This window comes from Schistocerca gregaria, chromosome X (genome assembly GCF_023897955.1).
Source record: "Schistocerca gregaria isolate iqSchGreg1 chromosome X, iqSchGreg1.2, whole genome shotgun sequence".
NCBI classification, from domain to species: Eukaryota; Metazoa; Arthropoda; class Insecta; order Orthoptera; family Acrididae; genus Schistocerca; species Schistocerca gregaria.
The window spans coordinates 853887045-853904782 of record NC_064931.1 but is presented as its reverse complement, the minus strand read 5'-3'; the positions used below and the strand labels follow the sequence as shown (position 1 = coordinate 853904782).

Genomic DNA, 17738 nt, shown 5'->3' with positions numbered 1-17738 from the left:
GCACTCTGCAAGTATTTTCTGCGACCATCCGTCGTACCTTCCTGTCCAGCACTCCCTCGTGTCATGTGTGACACGATGTTCCTCCCCTCTTCCATACAGTTTCTCCATTGACTTCAGTCGCCTACCGTAGAAACGAGCGCTGTGATTGGCTAGAGCACTCGCACCATGTCTCCAAGCCAATGCACACTCACAAACATATTGAAACACATACAAAATACTGGATTTACATTTAACTAACTTGAAATTAAATAAATATTCCTACAGCAGGACCATAAACACGCTCTCCCACACATTGCTAAATACATAAAGAAATTAAATAAACACACATATCAAAGGCAGATTAAAACTGTGTGCCGGACCCAGACTTGAACTCAGGACCTTTGCCTTTCGCAGGCTAGTGCTCTACCAAGTTCGAGTCTCAGTCCGGCACACATTTTTAATCTGCCACGAAGTTTCATATCAGTGCACACTACACTGCAGAGTGAAAATCTCATTCTGGATGTATCAAAGGAATAGAAGCAAAAGTAGGCCAGTAGCCTAATCTGTCTGTGCTTTTCAAAACACAGTAAATATTTGACCAATTTCTTCATGAATAGTATATATCGGATATAAACAAAGACATAGACGAGTAAATATATATTTATAAGTATATTTATGGCCTGATGCTATCAATACTAATCGGACACTTTGACCTCCAATAACTCGTGTACTATTCAAGTTACATGCCTGTAATTCATACCAATGTAAGTTCACACTAATAGCTTTCTAAAGACACGTCAATTGACAAAATGGGATTTACCGTTTAGCTGATACCATGCAGAGGTTGCTGGGTGTTACTTTTATAATTTACAGTCAGATACTAAACTTTACACTAATAAATATATTGAAAATCTGATTACACCGTCAGAGTCGTCGTGCAAATAATGGTAATGTACATGTTTCTTTTTGAGGTATCATGATTCCTCTGGCCACTATTAATTTCGACGTGAACTGTGAAATGTCTGCCATTATGGTTTCACAAAGTCCACCATCTTTGGCACTTCAGGCATACAAATCTCCTTCATCGACACAAAGCACCTTCCTCAACACAGTGTCAACATGGAATTCCCAGCCACGCGGTCGGCCTGGACCAAATGCTGGGGCTGCCCCACTTGCTCCGGGCTACTGTTCAGCACCACATGGTCGTGGTTGCTGACAAGCCCCGGCTTGCCGAGTAGCCCGTGCCAGCCATGCCAACTCCAAACTTGAATATTTTCAGGGCGCCCCAACTCACCCGTTACCTACACGCACACCTCTGCATGGTATCAGATGGATACACATGCCAGTGCTGCATTTCACCTGGTGGACTAGGTTGGGTGAGGTGAGTAGAGGGAGAGAGAGGCGGGAGGCAAGGAGAGGGGTTGGGGGTGGGTGACTAGTGGCTTGGAGGGAGGCAGCTGGTTTGCCGCCCAGGAGTGTGGTACGGGAGGAGTGGCATGCAGTGAAGGTGACATGGAGACATGAATTGGGAGAGGGTGGTAGGATGGAGAAACGGAAAATGATGGGTAAAGAATGTGAGGTCAGTGAGTTATCAGAGGTCAAGGACAGGACGGTTACAGGAGCAAAGGATGTTTCACAAGAATAACACCCATCTTCGTAGTTCGTGCCATTGGATACACATCCTCCATCTTATGGCAGTGTTGCTGTTACTTTTTATGCAACCCTAGTAGTTCACTGAGAGTTGGATTGTAAGAGGCTCCGATGTTTGTGACCATAGATTCTGAAAGTACTGCAACCCTTTACTTAGAGGGATGGGATTCATGTTCACATTCTGTTTTATCTCACTGTTTAGCTTTTTAATAGTTTCGAACACCTGTGTTTGGGATCTGCCTATATCATGTTCTAAATGGGACACAAATTCTTCCCAACTCTATCTCTGTGTTATATCACTTTTCCTATGATATTCTATTTTATCTTCATGTTTCCATGTTGACAGATATTGCACAAATGCTTCTCATTTGTCTTTCAAAGCCTTTTCTTCAGAATCTACTTCACACATGGAACATGGAACAGTTTCCTTACTGTGTTTACCACATGTATATATCTCTTTATTGATGCAGAGTATTGTTGCTTTGTTCACTTTGCCTTGCTATTCTGCTTTTGACTGGCTTTTAATAGTACACAAATGACATATACCTTCATGAGCATACTTTGCACTGAAGTTCTTATTGATTTTCTGTCAGAGAATACACTCTATTGCTGAAACCACAGACTTATGTTGTCCTGCAATATTCTGGCCATCAGTGTTATAGAATCATTTCATTTCATTTTATTATTCCAGCCTGGGAAGTTGAGTAGAAATAATGTGTAATCATTTATGGCTGCTATATCCACAAGAAGAAAAGGTAAATAGAGTTTAACATCCAATTGATGATGCCATTAGATATGGAGCAAACCTTGAATTTGATAAAGAAATTGCCCATGCCCTATTAAAAGGAGTCATCCTGTCATTTGGCTTCAGCAATTTAGGGAAATCATGGAAAACCAAAATCAGGATTATGTGTTGGGGATTTGAACCATTTCTCCCAAATTTGAGTCCACTGGGCTAACCACTGTGCCACAAGACTGTAAACAGTGGAAAATAGCCACCTGCTTGTAGCTCTCTCATTTGAATATTTCCTTACCATTTTGTCAGTTGTCTCATCTGTCTGTCATAAACCAAAGAGAAATGAACCATGCCCATTCTGAAACTATTGCTGCTATGCACACAGAGAAATTTTATGTCTGGGTTTCTCATATTACCGCAGCACTATTATTTACTGTATAAGAGATTTGTCGTGAAAAGTTACACCTACTACTAAAGGGAGGGGGACTTATGACCACCTCTGTTAGGCTAACATTATTGGATTAAGTTTAAGTTAAGAATTTAAAACAATTATAGACTCGGGTAGAAGACTTCATTAACAACAACATATTTTCTCAAAATTGTAAAATATAAAGTACATGACTACATTACAGTGAGTACAAAAGGCTGATGTAAAGTATCCTATGACCCCCCTCCCTCCCTTCCTTGGTTGGTATTGCTGGGTTAATGAGCACTAAGTGAAGCCCCAGCGGGGAAGCTTGTAAGGCCATTTGGCAATCGAATTGTAAATATCCACAAGCTGTAATAGTTAAATTTGAATAAATTGTTTGTGGCTCGTGGCTGTATTTAAGTTACAATCTTTCTAACTCTATCACATCAACACTACAGCAACATTTCTCATAATGTCTGTTCTCGACAAGATAGCATTTTTTGTCTTCTGTTAACAGTAACATGTGTAAGGGAAAGGGTATACACAATAATTCTGCTGCAAGTAAAGATAGAAAATTGTCAACCAGCCATGTTCAATGCCACGCCAGACGTAGACGCAAACTTAAGTGCTCTCTGCCACTGGTAATTTCTTGGATTTCTAAATTTCACCTGTTGCTAGCAATTTATTGGTATCTCATCTTGACTCTAATGACTTACCTTCATATTCTCTTAACAATTTCATTTGTAATCCCATTTGTCCTAGATGTAGGAACCTACAGATCTCTGGCTCCTTTCACAAAATTTTCTCATTTTTAGAAAACTGAAGGAGAGATCTGTTTTACTTCCTAAAAACATTCAACAGCCAAGATCGTACAAATGTTTATCGGTTTTGACAGAAGTTGCTGTTGTCTTCAGGTCTCGCAAAAACTTACCGTTATGAAGTGTGTGTGTGTGTGTGTGTGTGTGTGTGTGTGTGTGTGTGTGTGTGTGTGTGTGTGTGTGCACAGACATTTCATAATGTATTGATTCGTATCCACATGAGAATATATCCAATGTAAAATGAACGTGTTTCATAACAGAAGGATTTTGTAAGATCCGAAGATGACAGCAAAGTCTGTCGAAACCGCTTGTTTTAAATAATGAAATGTTTATGCGATCTTGGCTGTTCAGTGTTTTTAGCATTTCTTCTTTCACTTATGCCTTGTATACTGCTGCCATGTAATTAGAATGTTATTTAAAGCTACGGAAGTTGATTTTTCTGGAAAAATATTGATGGAGTAGTCATAATTGTAATTAATCCAGTCGTACAAGTAAGACTGTTTAGTATCACAGCAGAAACTTTTACCATTGGTGAATGTTCGTATAAAACACCAACACAAACAACCTAATAAGAGTCTATCATAACAACTAACTCCACAGTTGGGTCAAGGGCATTGTGTCATTCTGACTGCACATCTCTTGATCCCATACATAAGTCACTGTCACTTGTCTGGTTGCATTGGAAGATCCTATAAGAAAGGCACTGTACGTAAAGGAAAAGCATATTTTGAGGTTTCATTAAAAAAAAAAAAATTGAACAATGTATTGTTTCCTCTCCCATGTTGTTGTGGTCTTCAGTCCAAAGACTGGTTTGATGCAGCTCTCCACACTACTCTATCCTATGCAAGCCCCTTCATCTCCAAATTACAACAGTTTGGACCTGCTTATTGTATTTGTCTCTTGGCCTCCCTTAGGGTTGGTTTGAGAACATTTCTCCAGATCATTTGGCACCCCCTCCTCATTTCCCTCATACACTTTCACCCCTACTAACTGTGATATGCATTGTATACAAGTCTTGTACTTGGGCACCCCTGCCACCCAAGCAAGTGTCCTGTATAAAAATCTTAACAGCGGCAGTGTCCCTCTCAGCTTGGCACCCCAAGCAGTGGCTTCTGTCACTTGGATCTTACACTGGCCCTGGTCGCCTTCTACAATTTTTAACCCCCACACTTCCCTCCAATACTAAATTAATGAGTCATTGAGGTCTCAGAAAGTGTCCTGTCAACTGATCCCTACTTGTAGCCAAGTTATGCCACAGGTTTATTTTCTCTCCATTTATATTCAGTACTCCCTCCTTAGTTACATGATCCATGCCCCCAGTCTTCAGCCTTTCATTTCAAATGCTTCTTCTATTCTCTTCTTGTCTGAACTTTTTATTGTCCACATTTCACTTCCGCACAAGGCTACACTCCAGACATATGCCTTCAGAAAAAGACTTCCTAATGCTTAAATTTGTATTCGATGTTAACAAGTTACTCTTCTTTAGAATCACCTTTCTTTCCATTGCCAGTGTACATTTTATATCGTCTCTGCTTTGGGCATTGTCAGTTATTTTACTGCTCAAATTTTTAGTGTCACACTTTTTGAATCGCATGCCCTCAGCATTGCCTGATTTCTTTCAACTACATTCCATTGCCCTTGTTTTGCTTCTGTGAATATTATCTATATTCTTCTTTGAAAACACTGTCCATTCCATTCAACTGATTTTCCAAGTTCTATGTTGTCTCTGGCAATTATAATGTCATCCAAAAAAACCTCAAAATTTTTATTTCTTCTCCCTGAGCTTTAATTCCTTCTCCAAATTTTGCTTTCATTTCCTTTATTGCTTGCTCGATGTACAGATTGAATAACACCGGAGACAGGCTGCGACTCTGTTTCATTACCCTATCAACCACTGCAAGATAAGTCTTCTGGTCAGTATTGCCTTGTGTGTTCCTACATTCCTCCGGAACCCAAACTAATCTATCCAGAGGTCAGCTTCTACCAGTTTTTCCATTCTTCTGTAAATAATTTGTGTCACTATTGTACAACCATGACATTTTACATTGATAGGTAATATTCACACCTTTCAGCACCTGCTTCCTTGTGAATTGGAATTATTACATTCTTCTTTGACATCGTGCACATCAGGTGGAATATTTTTGTCATGGCTGGCTCTCTCATGGATATGTGTAGTTCTGAGGGAATGCCGTCTACTACATGGGTCTTGTTTGAGTTCGTGAAAGTGTTCTGTCGAATTCTTCTTGCAGTATCGTATATCCCATCTCATCTTCATCTACTGCCTCTTCCCTTCCTATAGTAATGGCTTCAAGTTCATATCTCATGTATACCCTCTCTATATAGATTCCCTCTGCCTTTCAGCTTTCCATTCTTTCCTTCTCCCCTGTATGTCTTATGAAATGACCAATATAGTAATATCAGAGATTAGAGCCAATAAGATGCACACTGTTAGGTGGCTACTGGAATATAAATATATATGTACACAGTTAATGAATGAGATATTGCATGCCATGAAACATAGAAACTTTATGTCAAAGATATGCAACATATGTATGGTATTTCAGTCTAGATCAGTGGTCTGTTCTTGGAAAGCTTCTATCTTGTTATCCAACTGCAAAGAGCTTATGTGAAATCTTAAGTGTGTAATTGATACTGGGTGTAGGAAAGTGCATAGTACATATGAGATGCTAAAAAAAATTCTGTACAGGTTTTGCAGATGATTTAACTGAGCTGATTTAGTGTATATGAATATGTCCGTGTTAATAAATTGTAATCAGTTTTTTGCAACATCAGATAAAATTGATTGTTTGTGTCTCTCATATATTTACATTGGAACATATAGTTTTAATCTGTTTTGTGTAATATGCATACTGATTAGTTCAGATGGTAATGTATTTACTTTAATTGCAGGAATGTTCAACTGCTAGCAGTAATTCTCCAGCTACTAGCATATCTCCAACACTCAATCAGCTATCACCCTGGCTTGTATCATCGGAGTCCGTCTTTCCATCTAGTGTTAAAAACAAATCAGAAACCATTATTCAGAGGAAAACTGTGATTACCACAGAACTCTAAATTGTAGTATAATGTTTTCAACATCACATTCTACATTTAGTATTTTGGATTTATACCATGTGTATGTCCTCATGAAGTATTACTGAAGGAGATTTTGTTTTGTATTTCCATTTCTTGCTATTTATGTTTTGAAAACAGTGCATACATTTGTTCATGTGGCAGTGGATGCATGTCACTTCAAATTTTAATATATATTGTTTTCCATTGGATATGTATTAGAAACATATGTAACTGTGATAAATTATTTTTGGAACCAAGATATTTTCTGAAATACGACACATTAGGTTGCTATAGCAAAGAGAATAGTAATTTAAATGTTATGTTTCCTTTATAAATCTCATGTACTTAATGTGACCCCTTGGCAGCCCAGTCTAACAGGGTTTTGAAGGAGTTTTGTCTCTGTAGGGTAGTTTATTATAGTTCATATTCATTCCATAATTATTTATATTTTTCCAATTTCCACTGATAATGTGCCTTGTACTAGTCCTTTATGTGTGGTACCAGTAAGTGAAAATTTAGTCCTTAATAATGTGACCGTCCATATTATAGCAGCTATAAAACTTACCTTCAAACAATGTGAAAGACTGAATTGACTGCAGTTATTTTTTAGTACATTGACAGATACATCATTCATAATTTTTTATTATACGGAAACACAGTTTTGCACATATCGAATGAGATTAGAATGGACAGAATAGGAGGTGAAGGAACTGTAGGTGCTATTAGCTTTGATTTTTAGTATTTCTTGTGTTTTATATCAATTTTTATTTTCTTGTAGATTGTCGTCAATACTTAGTTATACAACACTTGTCCTAGAGTTTACAGTAACTTGTAGGCAAAGTGCCAATTCAATTGTGATGTTGTTTATGTTGTTGTGTATACTTTGTGCAAAATCTAAACATTTTTGTTATTGTCTGTACCGTCTGTACTGTCTGTTGGGATATGTTAAAAGACCTATCCACATCAAAATAATAGGATATGTTTTGCACAGTCTTCTTTTGAGAGTAAAGCAACTGAATTCTAAGTCTTTGTATTGTGCCGATTCTTCATTTTGCTTTCTAAACCCTGTTTTTACTGTAGTAATCTGTGTTGTTATATGGTGTTAATGGTTCAATGAGAAACATTCCTGAATTAACCATAAAGAGGTTATTACCGTCCTTTGATAGTTCTCTATTTCTTGCTTATCTCTATACAATAATATTTTCTGATATACTGTAGTCAGTGATTTTGAACAAACATATACCTTATATAGTCTTAAGAGAAGCAAGAAATGTTGCAGTACTTAAATAAGAGAATCTTTGTGATATGACTCCTCAGAGTATTTTAAAGTATAAAGTTGTTTCAAGGGAATATTTTATTATGTGTTTATATTTAAAGCTGTCGGTATGTACCTTCAAATCGACTGCAGATGAGATTTTTCCATTTTAATAGATTTATAACAGAGTTCACAATAGAGATTTTACATTCAGATGTGCGCTATATAAGCATGATATATGTTGTTATGCCTTATAAGTGAATAGAAACCAATAAATGAGTTTTCAATTGTGTTTGTAATTATTATTTCCTCCTCTTCATGTAGAAAGTAGAAGTGAGTTGTCATTGATCTAGAAGTGAGTCATCATTGGTCTGCTAAGCAAATCCAATGATTACACAAAGAATTACACACTGCTGGCCATTAAAACTGCAAAATAAAGGACAATAAATAATGAAATTTTACTAATTGTGTATGTACAGTATACTAGGAAAAACGTGTGGTTAAATTTGTACGTGATTGGTGGGTCTAAAGGGTGCAAAACTTAGTACACACAGCTGCTACCTCTGGCAGCAACATTGAGTCTAACTCAGCTGAGCATAGAGTCGAACTGAGTTTGGATGTCAGATACAGATGTGATATTCCATGCTGCTTTAGCTCTGTGCCAGAGTTCATTGACTATAGTGGCCGACGAATGGCGATGTGCCATTCACTTAGGAATCTGTGACCAGATGTTATGGTTGAGAAATCTGTAGATATGCTGGTCAGGGCAAAAGTCAAAACATCATCTGTATGGAGATACATCAGGATCGTACAGGCAACTTGCAAACTTACACTGTCTCGTTGAAAGACAATGTCGAAGACAGAGCACAGCCACTAGCCTTAACTGGTCATAAATGCAACAACTGATATTAAATTACTGGTTTTGTAAGCCATAGATGCTTGTGTTGTGTACACAGTGACATATTGTACCATCACACCAGGAAGTGGACGACGACAAACGAAATGTGGCAACTTTCATTCTCCTCAGGGCTGCCGTACAAAAGTAATCCATCGTAATGCTCTTCCAATAATTGAAAGTTGTTGTAAACACGACTTGCCACTCCCATGTCCAGTGTTGTCATCGCAAGTAACACTGTCAGCGCACCTCTCTCTGCTGCCATGCTGAGGAAAGCCGTGACTGTGTTCCCTGTTCTGACAGTCTAATGCTTCAGACATTGCCACACTGGATCTGATACTTGTCATGCTTTGAGCAGTTTTATTTCCTGACTTGAGCTATGTGATGTAGATGCAGAATTGAGCAAATGATACTTCTGTCCTCTTGGGCACTAGTGCATGGGCCATTGATCCTGCATAACATTGAGTGTTGCCCTCTCAAATCTGTCTATTCCGTATTTGTGTGACAGTCGTGGGATCATGACTGACGTAAGCAGCAACATTGTGAAACAATAAACTACAGTTTCGATGGGCCATGATCCTACTGCTGTTGAGTTCTGACATGCTGGTAGATGTTTCTATTTCTTACGTGAGTGATACCATGATGTCATACAGAGCCACATCCAAATGCAATTTATAAATGATTAATCCACTGCATCATATTTCTTCTCATACAGAACATAGGTAGGGTTATTCCTACCTACTTTGTGCTGTTGAACTGAAATGCTAATTGTTTACATACACAAGCATGTAGTACACTTAATGCTGACTTGACATTTGTTATTTATCGCCTGTTTTTAATGTCTAGCAGTGTGTATGTAACTATTCAGATGCAGAGGAAGGTCAGCTGGTCATACAGGTAAAACTCTTATTGTCAGTCCATTTAATTCTTGCATGGACACCATTACTTATAAGCATCGGGAATGGTACCTGTGAAGATCTCTTAAAATATATACTCATTGACAGATTTCTTTGGATTATTTACACCATAGCTTCCTGCATGATTGAAATGTACTCTCGGATGAAAAAAGAAAGTCGCACCTCAAAAGAATTATCTGAATAGGATGGTAACTGGTATATGTGACATACATGTACAGACAAACAAATGATTACAGTTTTAGAAACAAATTTGATGATATATTTGAGAGAAAGAGCTTCACAAACTGAGCAAGTCCATAATTCATTGGTCCATCTCTGGCCTTATGCAAGCAGTTATTCAGCTTGGCATTGATAGAGTTGTTGAATATCCCCCTGAGGGATATTGTGTCAAATTCACACGTTAGATCGTCAAAATCCCAAGCTGGTTGGAGGGCCCTGCCCACAATGTTCCAAATGTTCTCAATTGGTGAAAAATCCAGTGGCCATACTGGTCGAGGTAGAGTTTGGCAAGCATGAAGACGCAGTAAAAACTCTCGTAGTGAGCAGGCAGGCATTTTCTTGCTGAAATTTAAGCCCAGGGTGGCCACGAAGGGCAACAGAACAGGTCATAGAGTGTTGTTGGCATACCACTGTGGTGTAAGGGTGCCACAGATGACAGCAAAAGGGATCTTGCTATGAAATGAAATGGCACCCCAGACCATAAGTCCTGGTTGTCAGACCCTATGGCGCAGGTAACATGTTGGTGCCTCACCACTGTCCAGGAATCTACACACACACACGAGCTGCAGCTTCATAATAATTTGAGAATTGTTAACTAACTAGTTATATCATATTCTCACTCTGCAGCGGAGTGTGCGCTGATATGAAAAATCCTGGCAAATTAAAACTGTGTGCCGGACCGACACTCAAACTCGGGACCTTTGTCTTTTGTGGGCAAGGTATGCAGGAGAGTTTCTGTGAAGTTTGGAAGGTAGGAGACGAGGTACTGGCAGAATTTAATCTGTGGGGAGGGTCGTGAGTTGTGCTTCGGTAGCTCAGATGGTAGAGCACTTGCCCGCGAAAGCCAAAGGTCCCGAGTTCGAGTCTGGCACACAGTTTTAATTTGCCAGGAAGTTTCAATGCCTGTCTTAATTTTAACGTTTCCATTGGGTTAATTTACACTCAGAATTTAAGGATATTAGATTGGAATATGTCGTCCAAAAGTAGGGTGGTTATAATTAAACTGTCACTACCTGAGAGGGCTCGCATGATAAACGAGTGATCATAGGACAATGAAAGTGTGTTAAAACATTTGTAAGGATTTGCAGAAGAGAAATGAATAAACTATTGAAATAAACATATTTTGATTTCCACATGAGAGGGTAATATTTGTTAATTACATACCATCTTTACATTCCATGTTACAAACGTGGCTCAATGTGATGACCATCTCCAGGACAGCCTGGAACCACATTAGAGATAGCATTTCACAATTGTTTTCAGCACTTTTTTGAATAGTAGGCCACGGAATGTTCAGCTGTTGTGGCACATCTCGTGCACTGCCTGACTGCTTGAGGATCATGAATTGCATTCACTGTTTTCAGCTGTGGCAGCAGTTTCTTCTTCAACAATGTTATTTATTTATTTACACATCAAGTTCTGTAGGACCAAATTGAGGAGCAAATATCCAAGGTCACGGAACATGTCTCTTTGGTGTGACGTCACCTGTGCTGCACTGCTGTTGAAATTGCTCATTAATATTTTATAAAATTTTAGTCTTCAGTTACTTATTTTAAAGTTTATTTGTGTTAATATTAACTTATTAGTGGATTTTCATTAATCTCAGTATTTCTTCCTGTGTGGAAGCGGTCTATTATTCATGAGTGTGCTTACATCATTTGTCTAAGCCTCACACCTCAGTAGTGTGTTTACATTTTGTGGTGTGCACTGCTGCTGTAGTGGTTATAAAGCTAAGTATGACAAATTTATTTGTGCACTGTTATACAGTTGTTAAATTTAATAGTTTTTAGCGGTGTTTCGTGCCATTTGTGGCGAAATAACGATTTAATAAACTTTTGGAAATATTCGCTCACTGTGTTTTTTAGTTTTCTGTGCTTTGAAGTCGTTTAGTAAATTTCGCGCTTGAGTTTTCAACTGACTTTCCTTATTGTTTCTAGTGAAATGTTTCAGTAAAATTTTCATGCAGTGTTTTAACTTTGTTTAGTGTTCCAGTGGCCGTTTTAATTTTTTGGCTTTATCTAATAATCTTGTGAAGTTTTGTTGGTATTGGTATTAGCTGTGGTGTAGTAGTATTAATACAAGTAGTTGCTTTCTTAGTAGGCAGAGAATTTCGAGACCATTATTGTTTGTTCTATAAATAGTTCTACTGGTGTAACTGAACTTTGGTAATGTAGACATATAGTTTTTCTCAGTAACTGTAAAATTTTACCACTGGTGAGAAATGTGGGCTCTGTCATAGGTTTGCTAGTAGTGAGTTATGCTGTGGGATTTGTTCAAAGTATTTTCATTGGGGGGAGTGCAGTGGGGAAGCCAGTGGCCATTTTAGTGAGATCCTCTCCTGGGAATGCAGAATCTGTAGTATAAATAAGTTGATAGAGAAGCAGGAGTGTAAGATCTGTGCCCTTCAGGTGCAGTTACAACATGCAAAGGAGGAAGTAGATAGGTTGAGGAGGGTGAAGGGTGGTGGGGAATGGGAAATGGCAGTTGGCAAGAAGGCAGCTAGGAAGAGGGGTATTCAGACAATTTTACTTTGCGTAAATGCAATAGATTTGACCAACTGTCAGAGTTGAGTGGAGAGGAGCCTCGTGTAGCTGTAGATGTCGGGAACATGCAGCAGTCCTCAGCAGTTAGGAGGCCTAGGTTAGTTGCAAAGTTTAACAGAAAGAAGTCGGTTCTGCTGCTAGGTTGTTCTCACGGTAGAGGTGTGGGCCAGGTCACCGGCATTGTGAAGCCCAGTGCAGGGTTGGCTCAAATGACTGACAGCATAGGGGTATTATGTAGGAATTTTACGAAGGAAGATCAGGTAGTGATAGTGGGTGGAGCAGGAAACAGTCTCGATAGGGACGGGGAATATGATGTTGGTGGTGACCTGGTAAAGATAGCTACTCAAACTCATGGTACCAATGTGCATTTCATGCAACTGTTTCAGCATCATGATCGGCCTCACCTTAATGCGGCTGTTAAGCCCATTAATGCGGGGCTGGTGAGAGCGCCGACGGCAGAGGGCATGGGTCACATCTCAGTGGTGCCAGATGGGTCCATCAGTAGATCGGGTTTCACTAGGCATGGCCTGCACCTCAATAGGTATGGGAAGGGGAGGCTAGTTAAACTTATAGGTGACACTGTAGTGGGTGGTGGTGGTGGTGATGGTGGTGTCAGTCATGAAAAATTCCAGTGGTAGTTGGTATTAGAGCTGCACCTTTTTGAAGTCAGCTGATAGGTATACTGCTTAAAGGAAGTCCCTCTAACTAAGGGCTCATCGTCCGAGGATGTAATGTTTCCAGGTAGAGAAGGAATTAGCATATTTCATCAAAATATAAGAGGTATTAGAGATAAAGTTAGTGAATTGCTTATAGATGTTGACCCTGAGATTACTGGTACATCAGAGCACCAATTAAATAATTTGACAATTCAGAGGTTTACTTTGCCAGGATGCAGATTAGCTGGCTGTTTCTCAAGGAGTTCCTTGTGGGGTGGGGGAGTGGCTGTGTACGTAAAAAACAGTATTCCATTTGAGTCCACAAACATATCATGACACTGCAGTGAACAGATATTTGAATGTTGTGGAGGGCAGTTGAATTTAGTGAAATTAAACTTCTAATTGTTGTCATGCAATCGGTTGTTGGTCGAGCAGTTCCCAAATCTGCAGTTAATTCAAACTCCTGAGGTCACATTCTGCAACCCCGGTGTGAAAAGAGGACCTCTCCATATTTCTTTAATGTGTCAGTACTCGTGAAGAGCAGCAGCACTGTAATGAACACTGATGCTTGTGTTTCAACCACATGGTGCCATACTAGCACCGGTGCCTAATGACAAGTCATGGCACTAACACTACTAACAACACAAATCCTAAAGCGTACAATCCTATCATCATTCTAAAAAATTTGGTACCCACCACGTAAATAGTTTTCCATCTACACTGCTTTAAATAGCAAACCACGTAAATAGTTTTCCATCTACACTGCTTTAAATAGCAAAACACTGTATTTCTTAGTGGGTTGAAGGCAAACAAACATCATTGGTACTGCAATGTGATGCTAACTTAATGCTCACCGTCTGTTCACTTGAGTACAGCTAGCCAGTTTTCTCACTTTCATCCACATAACAAAGGCCTGAGGATCACGTAAATACACCAAAGCACCAAAAAACTGGTGTAGGCGTATGTATTCAAATACAGAGATTTGTAAACAGGCAGAATACGGCGCTGCGGTCGGCAACGCCTATATAAGACAACAAGTGTATGACGCACTTGTTAGATAAGTTACTACTGCTACAATAGCGGGTTGTCAAGATTTAAGTGAGTTTGAACGCGGTGTTGCAATCAGCGCATGAGCGATGGTACCCACCATCTCCGAGGTAACGATGAAGTGGGGATTTTCCCGTATGACCATTTCACGAGTGCACTATGAATATCAGATAAAACATCAAATCTCCGACATCACTGCGGCCGGAGAAAGATCCTGCAAGAACGGGACTGCTGAGGCTGGTGGAGCCTCTGTAATGGTGTGAAGTGTGTGCAGTTGGAGTGATATGGGACCCCTGATACATCTAGATACGACTCTGACAGGTGAAACGTACGTAAGCATAATGTCTGATCAACTGCATCCATTCGTGTCCATTGTGCATTCCGGCGGACTTGGGCCATTCCAGCAGGGCAGTGCGACGCCCTACACATCCAGAACTGCTGCAGAGGGTCTCCAGAAATACTCTTCTGACGAGGGAATGGTCCAATGAGACATGTCAAAACCTACCCTGAAATTTTTTACACAGTAAGAAAACAACGAAAGAAATGCACTGTCGACATTTTAGCTGGCGCAAAACACACACACACACAACCGAGGTCGGCGGTACATTTGTAAACAGAAGACACGAGACAACCGGATCTTCATTTGTAAAGGACGTCTCATGTTGCCGGTCGTTGATAGTTTCTCTTACACTACAGTACACAGTTACTATTCTCTCGAATTAGCCACTCAGGCAACATCTGCTTTGTTTTTCAGTATTGATAAGTACTGACAATACAGATAAATGATGATGATTGGTTTGTGGGGCGCTCAACTGCGCGGTCATCAGCGCCCGTACAAATTCCCAATTTTCACACAGTCCAATTGTTTCGCTTTCTAATCTAACCACTGTCACGAATGATGATGATGAAATGATGAGACTGTGCGGCTGAGTTCTCCCTCGGGCATGGCTGTGTGTGTTTGTCCATTAGGGTAATTTAGGTTAGGTAGTGTGTAAGAGTAGGGACTGATGACCTTAGCAGTTAAGTCCCATAAGATTTCACACATATTTGAACATTTTGAAATGATGAGGACAACACAAACACCCAGTCCCCGGGCAGAGAAAATCCCTCACCTGGTCTAGAATCGAACCCGGGACCCCGTGATCTAGAGGCAACAACATTAGCCACTAGACCACGAGCTGCGGACAATACAGATAAAGCTGAATTAATATTTATCGTGATTTCGTAAGGCATGCCTGCTAATAGTACCCTTTTTTCCTCCAGTTTCACAATAATGTGGAATCCAATTAACCTCAATTTAGCAGTGATGAAATATGCAGAACATGGTTTCCAGCCGAAATCACCTACTTCTCCTGAGGACGTACATATGTGTCATTAGTTAGGTGATTTCCTTGACATTCATTCGAATTATATCGATATTTCGTTTGAAACTGTGGATACGTTAGAAGAAATAGGAAATAACTGTGACAATTCCATGAATTGTGGTTCAGACGACGTCTATTGCGCTAGTAACAGTTCTGAAGAAAAAAAAACACTGCGGAAGTTTTCAGCGACAAAAAAAGGCAGTGAAATACTGGTTCAACGAGGGAAAAAACGCTTGAAGTTACGCAGTGCGCAAAGGCGTTTGCGTTTCGTGAAATCGAAGCTTGAACTGTACGAATAGAAGAATCAATTACATGAAGTAAGAAATATGTCCCAAACGGAAACCCGGAACCATCTGAATGAAAAACTGTTCGAAAGATTTAGAAGTGCTCGTGAGAGGCTATGCACCGTTACCGTGGAGGCCTATGAGACTGGGGCCCTCCGAATTGCATTTGACATGAACATTGCTAATTTCCAGGCTTCTTCTACCTAGCTACGGTGGTTCAAGAAATCGTACAGAATAGGAAGTCGCAAAATTGCCAAGTTTACGTTACGTAAACGTGTAGAGCAGCTGCCAATGATACACAATGTTACAGAGAAATTCATAGCTGACAAAGAGACGAAACGTACTGCTATCCCCGCAAATGCTGTTTATAACGTTGATGAGTCAGGTTTCGTGAAAGAACTGCGTGCACATCGCACTTTATCATTATCCGGGTGAAAAAAAGACGGAGTCAGTTCAATCAATGAACGCAATGATACGATACATTCGTATATGATAAAGCCAGTGATAAGTATGTGTGGTTTACTGTTTCCACAGCTGTGCATCTGTCTTCAAGAACCGCAAGGCAAATTAGGACCAAAAATAAAAAATGGACTATTTAGTGTCAAAAATCTTGTAATCGACGTATCAAAATATGTAAAAATGGGAAAGAATAAATTTCACCATTTCGGTCGAAACGTATTCCTACCAGCTGCAGAAACTAATTCATTGCTTTTGTTGGATACATGGTCTGAATATAACGTCGTCTCTGTTTTTGTGGAGGACGACGAAAAATCTGTAGATGTAATGTGGATTCCTCCTAGAACTACTAGTGCGACTCAACCTCTCAATAAATAATTTTTTTGACAGTGGAAAGGATTTTTCGGGAAATTATCAGACAACTTAATTTCCGATACCTCTCTGTTATTTCCGGTTTGTCAGCGGAACAGTATTCTTAAGCTCCAGTCATTTGTGCATTACAAGTTTTCTTCGTCACGCTTTACGAATTTGACCAACCATGCCTGGTATGCAGTGCAATATGCAGAACAACGGCCGAGACCATTTCTGACTCCAACCCAGTTCCGTCTAAATAAGTGGTGGTAACTGCGAAGTTGCTGACTCCATCAATGTTTCCCTTGTCCGGTGTGCCTGGTGCAAGGCCGGCAGATGTGGCCGAGCGGTTCTAGGCGCTTCAATCTGGAACCGCGCGACCGCTACGGTCGCAGATTCGAATCCTGCCTCGGTTAGGAGTTAGGTTAGTTAGGTTCTAAGTTCTAGGGGACTGATGACCTCAGCAGTTATGTCCAATAGTGCTCAGAGCCATTTTGAACCTGATGCAAGGAAAAAAGTTAGCTTTTGTAATTCAATAGACACTTCGCATTTTTGTGACGACTACAGGGAATAAAGAAAGAACTGTTTCACTGACAGTCAACTACACAATATTCAAACATTACTATAAGGAATGGCCTACAGGAATTATTAAAAAATTTAGTACTGCAATAAATACTTCATTTCAAAAAATTACAAGTCCTCATTGATGGAAGTCGTCTGTGACATCATGATTTTATTTTCTCTGCTGGCCACTTTTATCAGAATTACATGTGCAAGAATTGAATTGTCGATATTAAGTTATTCAAAAAACTGTTTCTATAGTTTAAGCCAGGTTTTCACCGGAGCAAAAAAACTAACAAGCATGAGCAAAAGGGAATTCTGTCTGGTGTATCCGGTAGGCCTCTTGCAGGTCTTTCAACTGGACGCCACTGCAGCTACGTAAGTGTCCCTGACCTTACCCAGTTACATAGTTGGAAAATGGAGACCTGCAGTTTAGCGTGGAATCCGAACCATATGTTTTTCGTGGCCACTCCAACATCTGTGATAAGCGAATGCTCAGTAAAAAAATCATAGTGAAAAAGTT

The 17738-nt window shown here is 39.7% G+C and overlaps 1 protein-coding gene across 1 annotated transcript in view; it reads left to right on the top strand.

Annotated features, from left to right (window-relative positions):
• LOC126299519 (band 4.1-like protein 5) overlaps positions 1-8212 on the top strand; it is a 145623-nt gene extending 137411 nt beyond the window's left edge. The window contains exon 17 of the mRNA XM_049991486.1: positions 6503-8212. Coding sequence (XP_049847443.1) covers positions 6503-6667 — 165 coding nt within the window. The 3' untranslated portion in view covers positions 6668-8212. The remainder of the gene's footprint in view (positions 1-6502) is intronic.
• The last annotated feature ends 9526 nt before the right edge of the window (positions 8213-17738 follow it).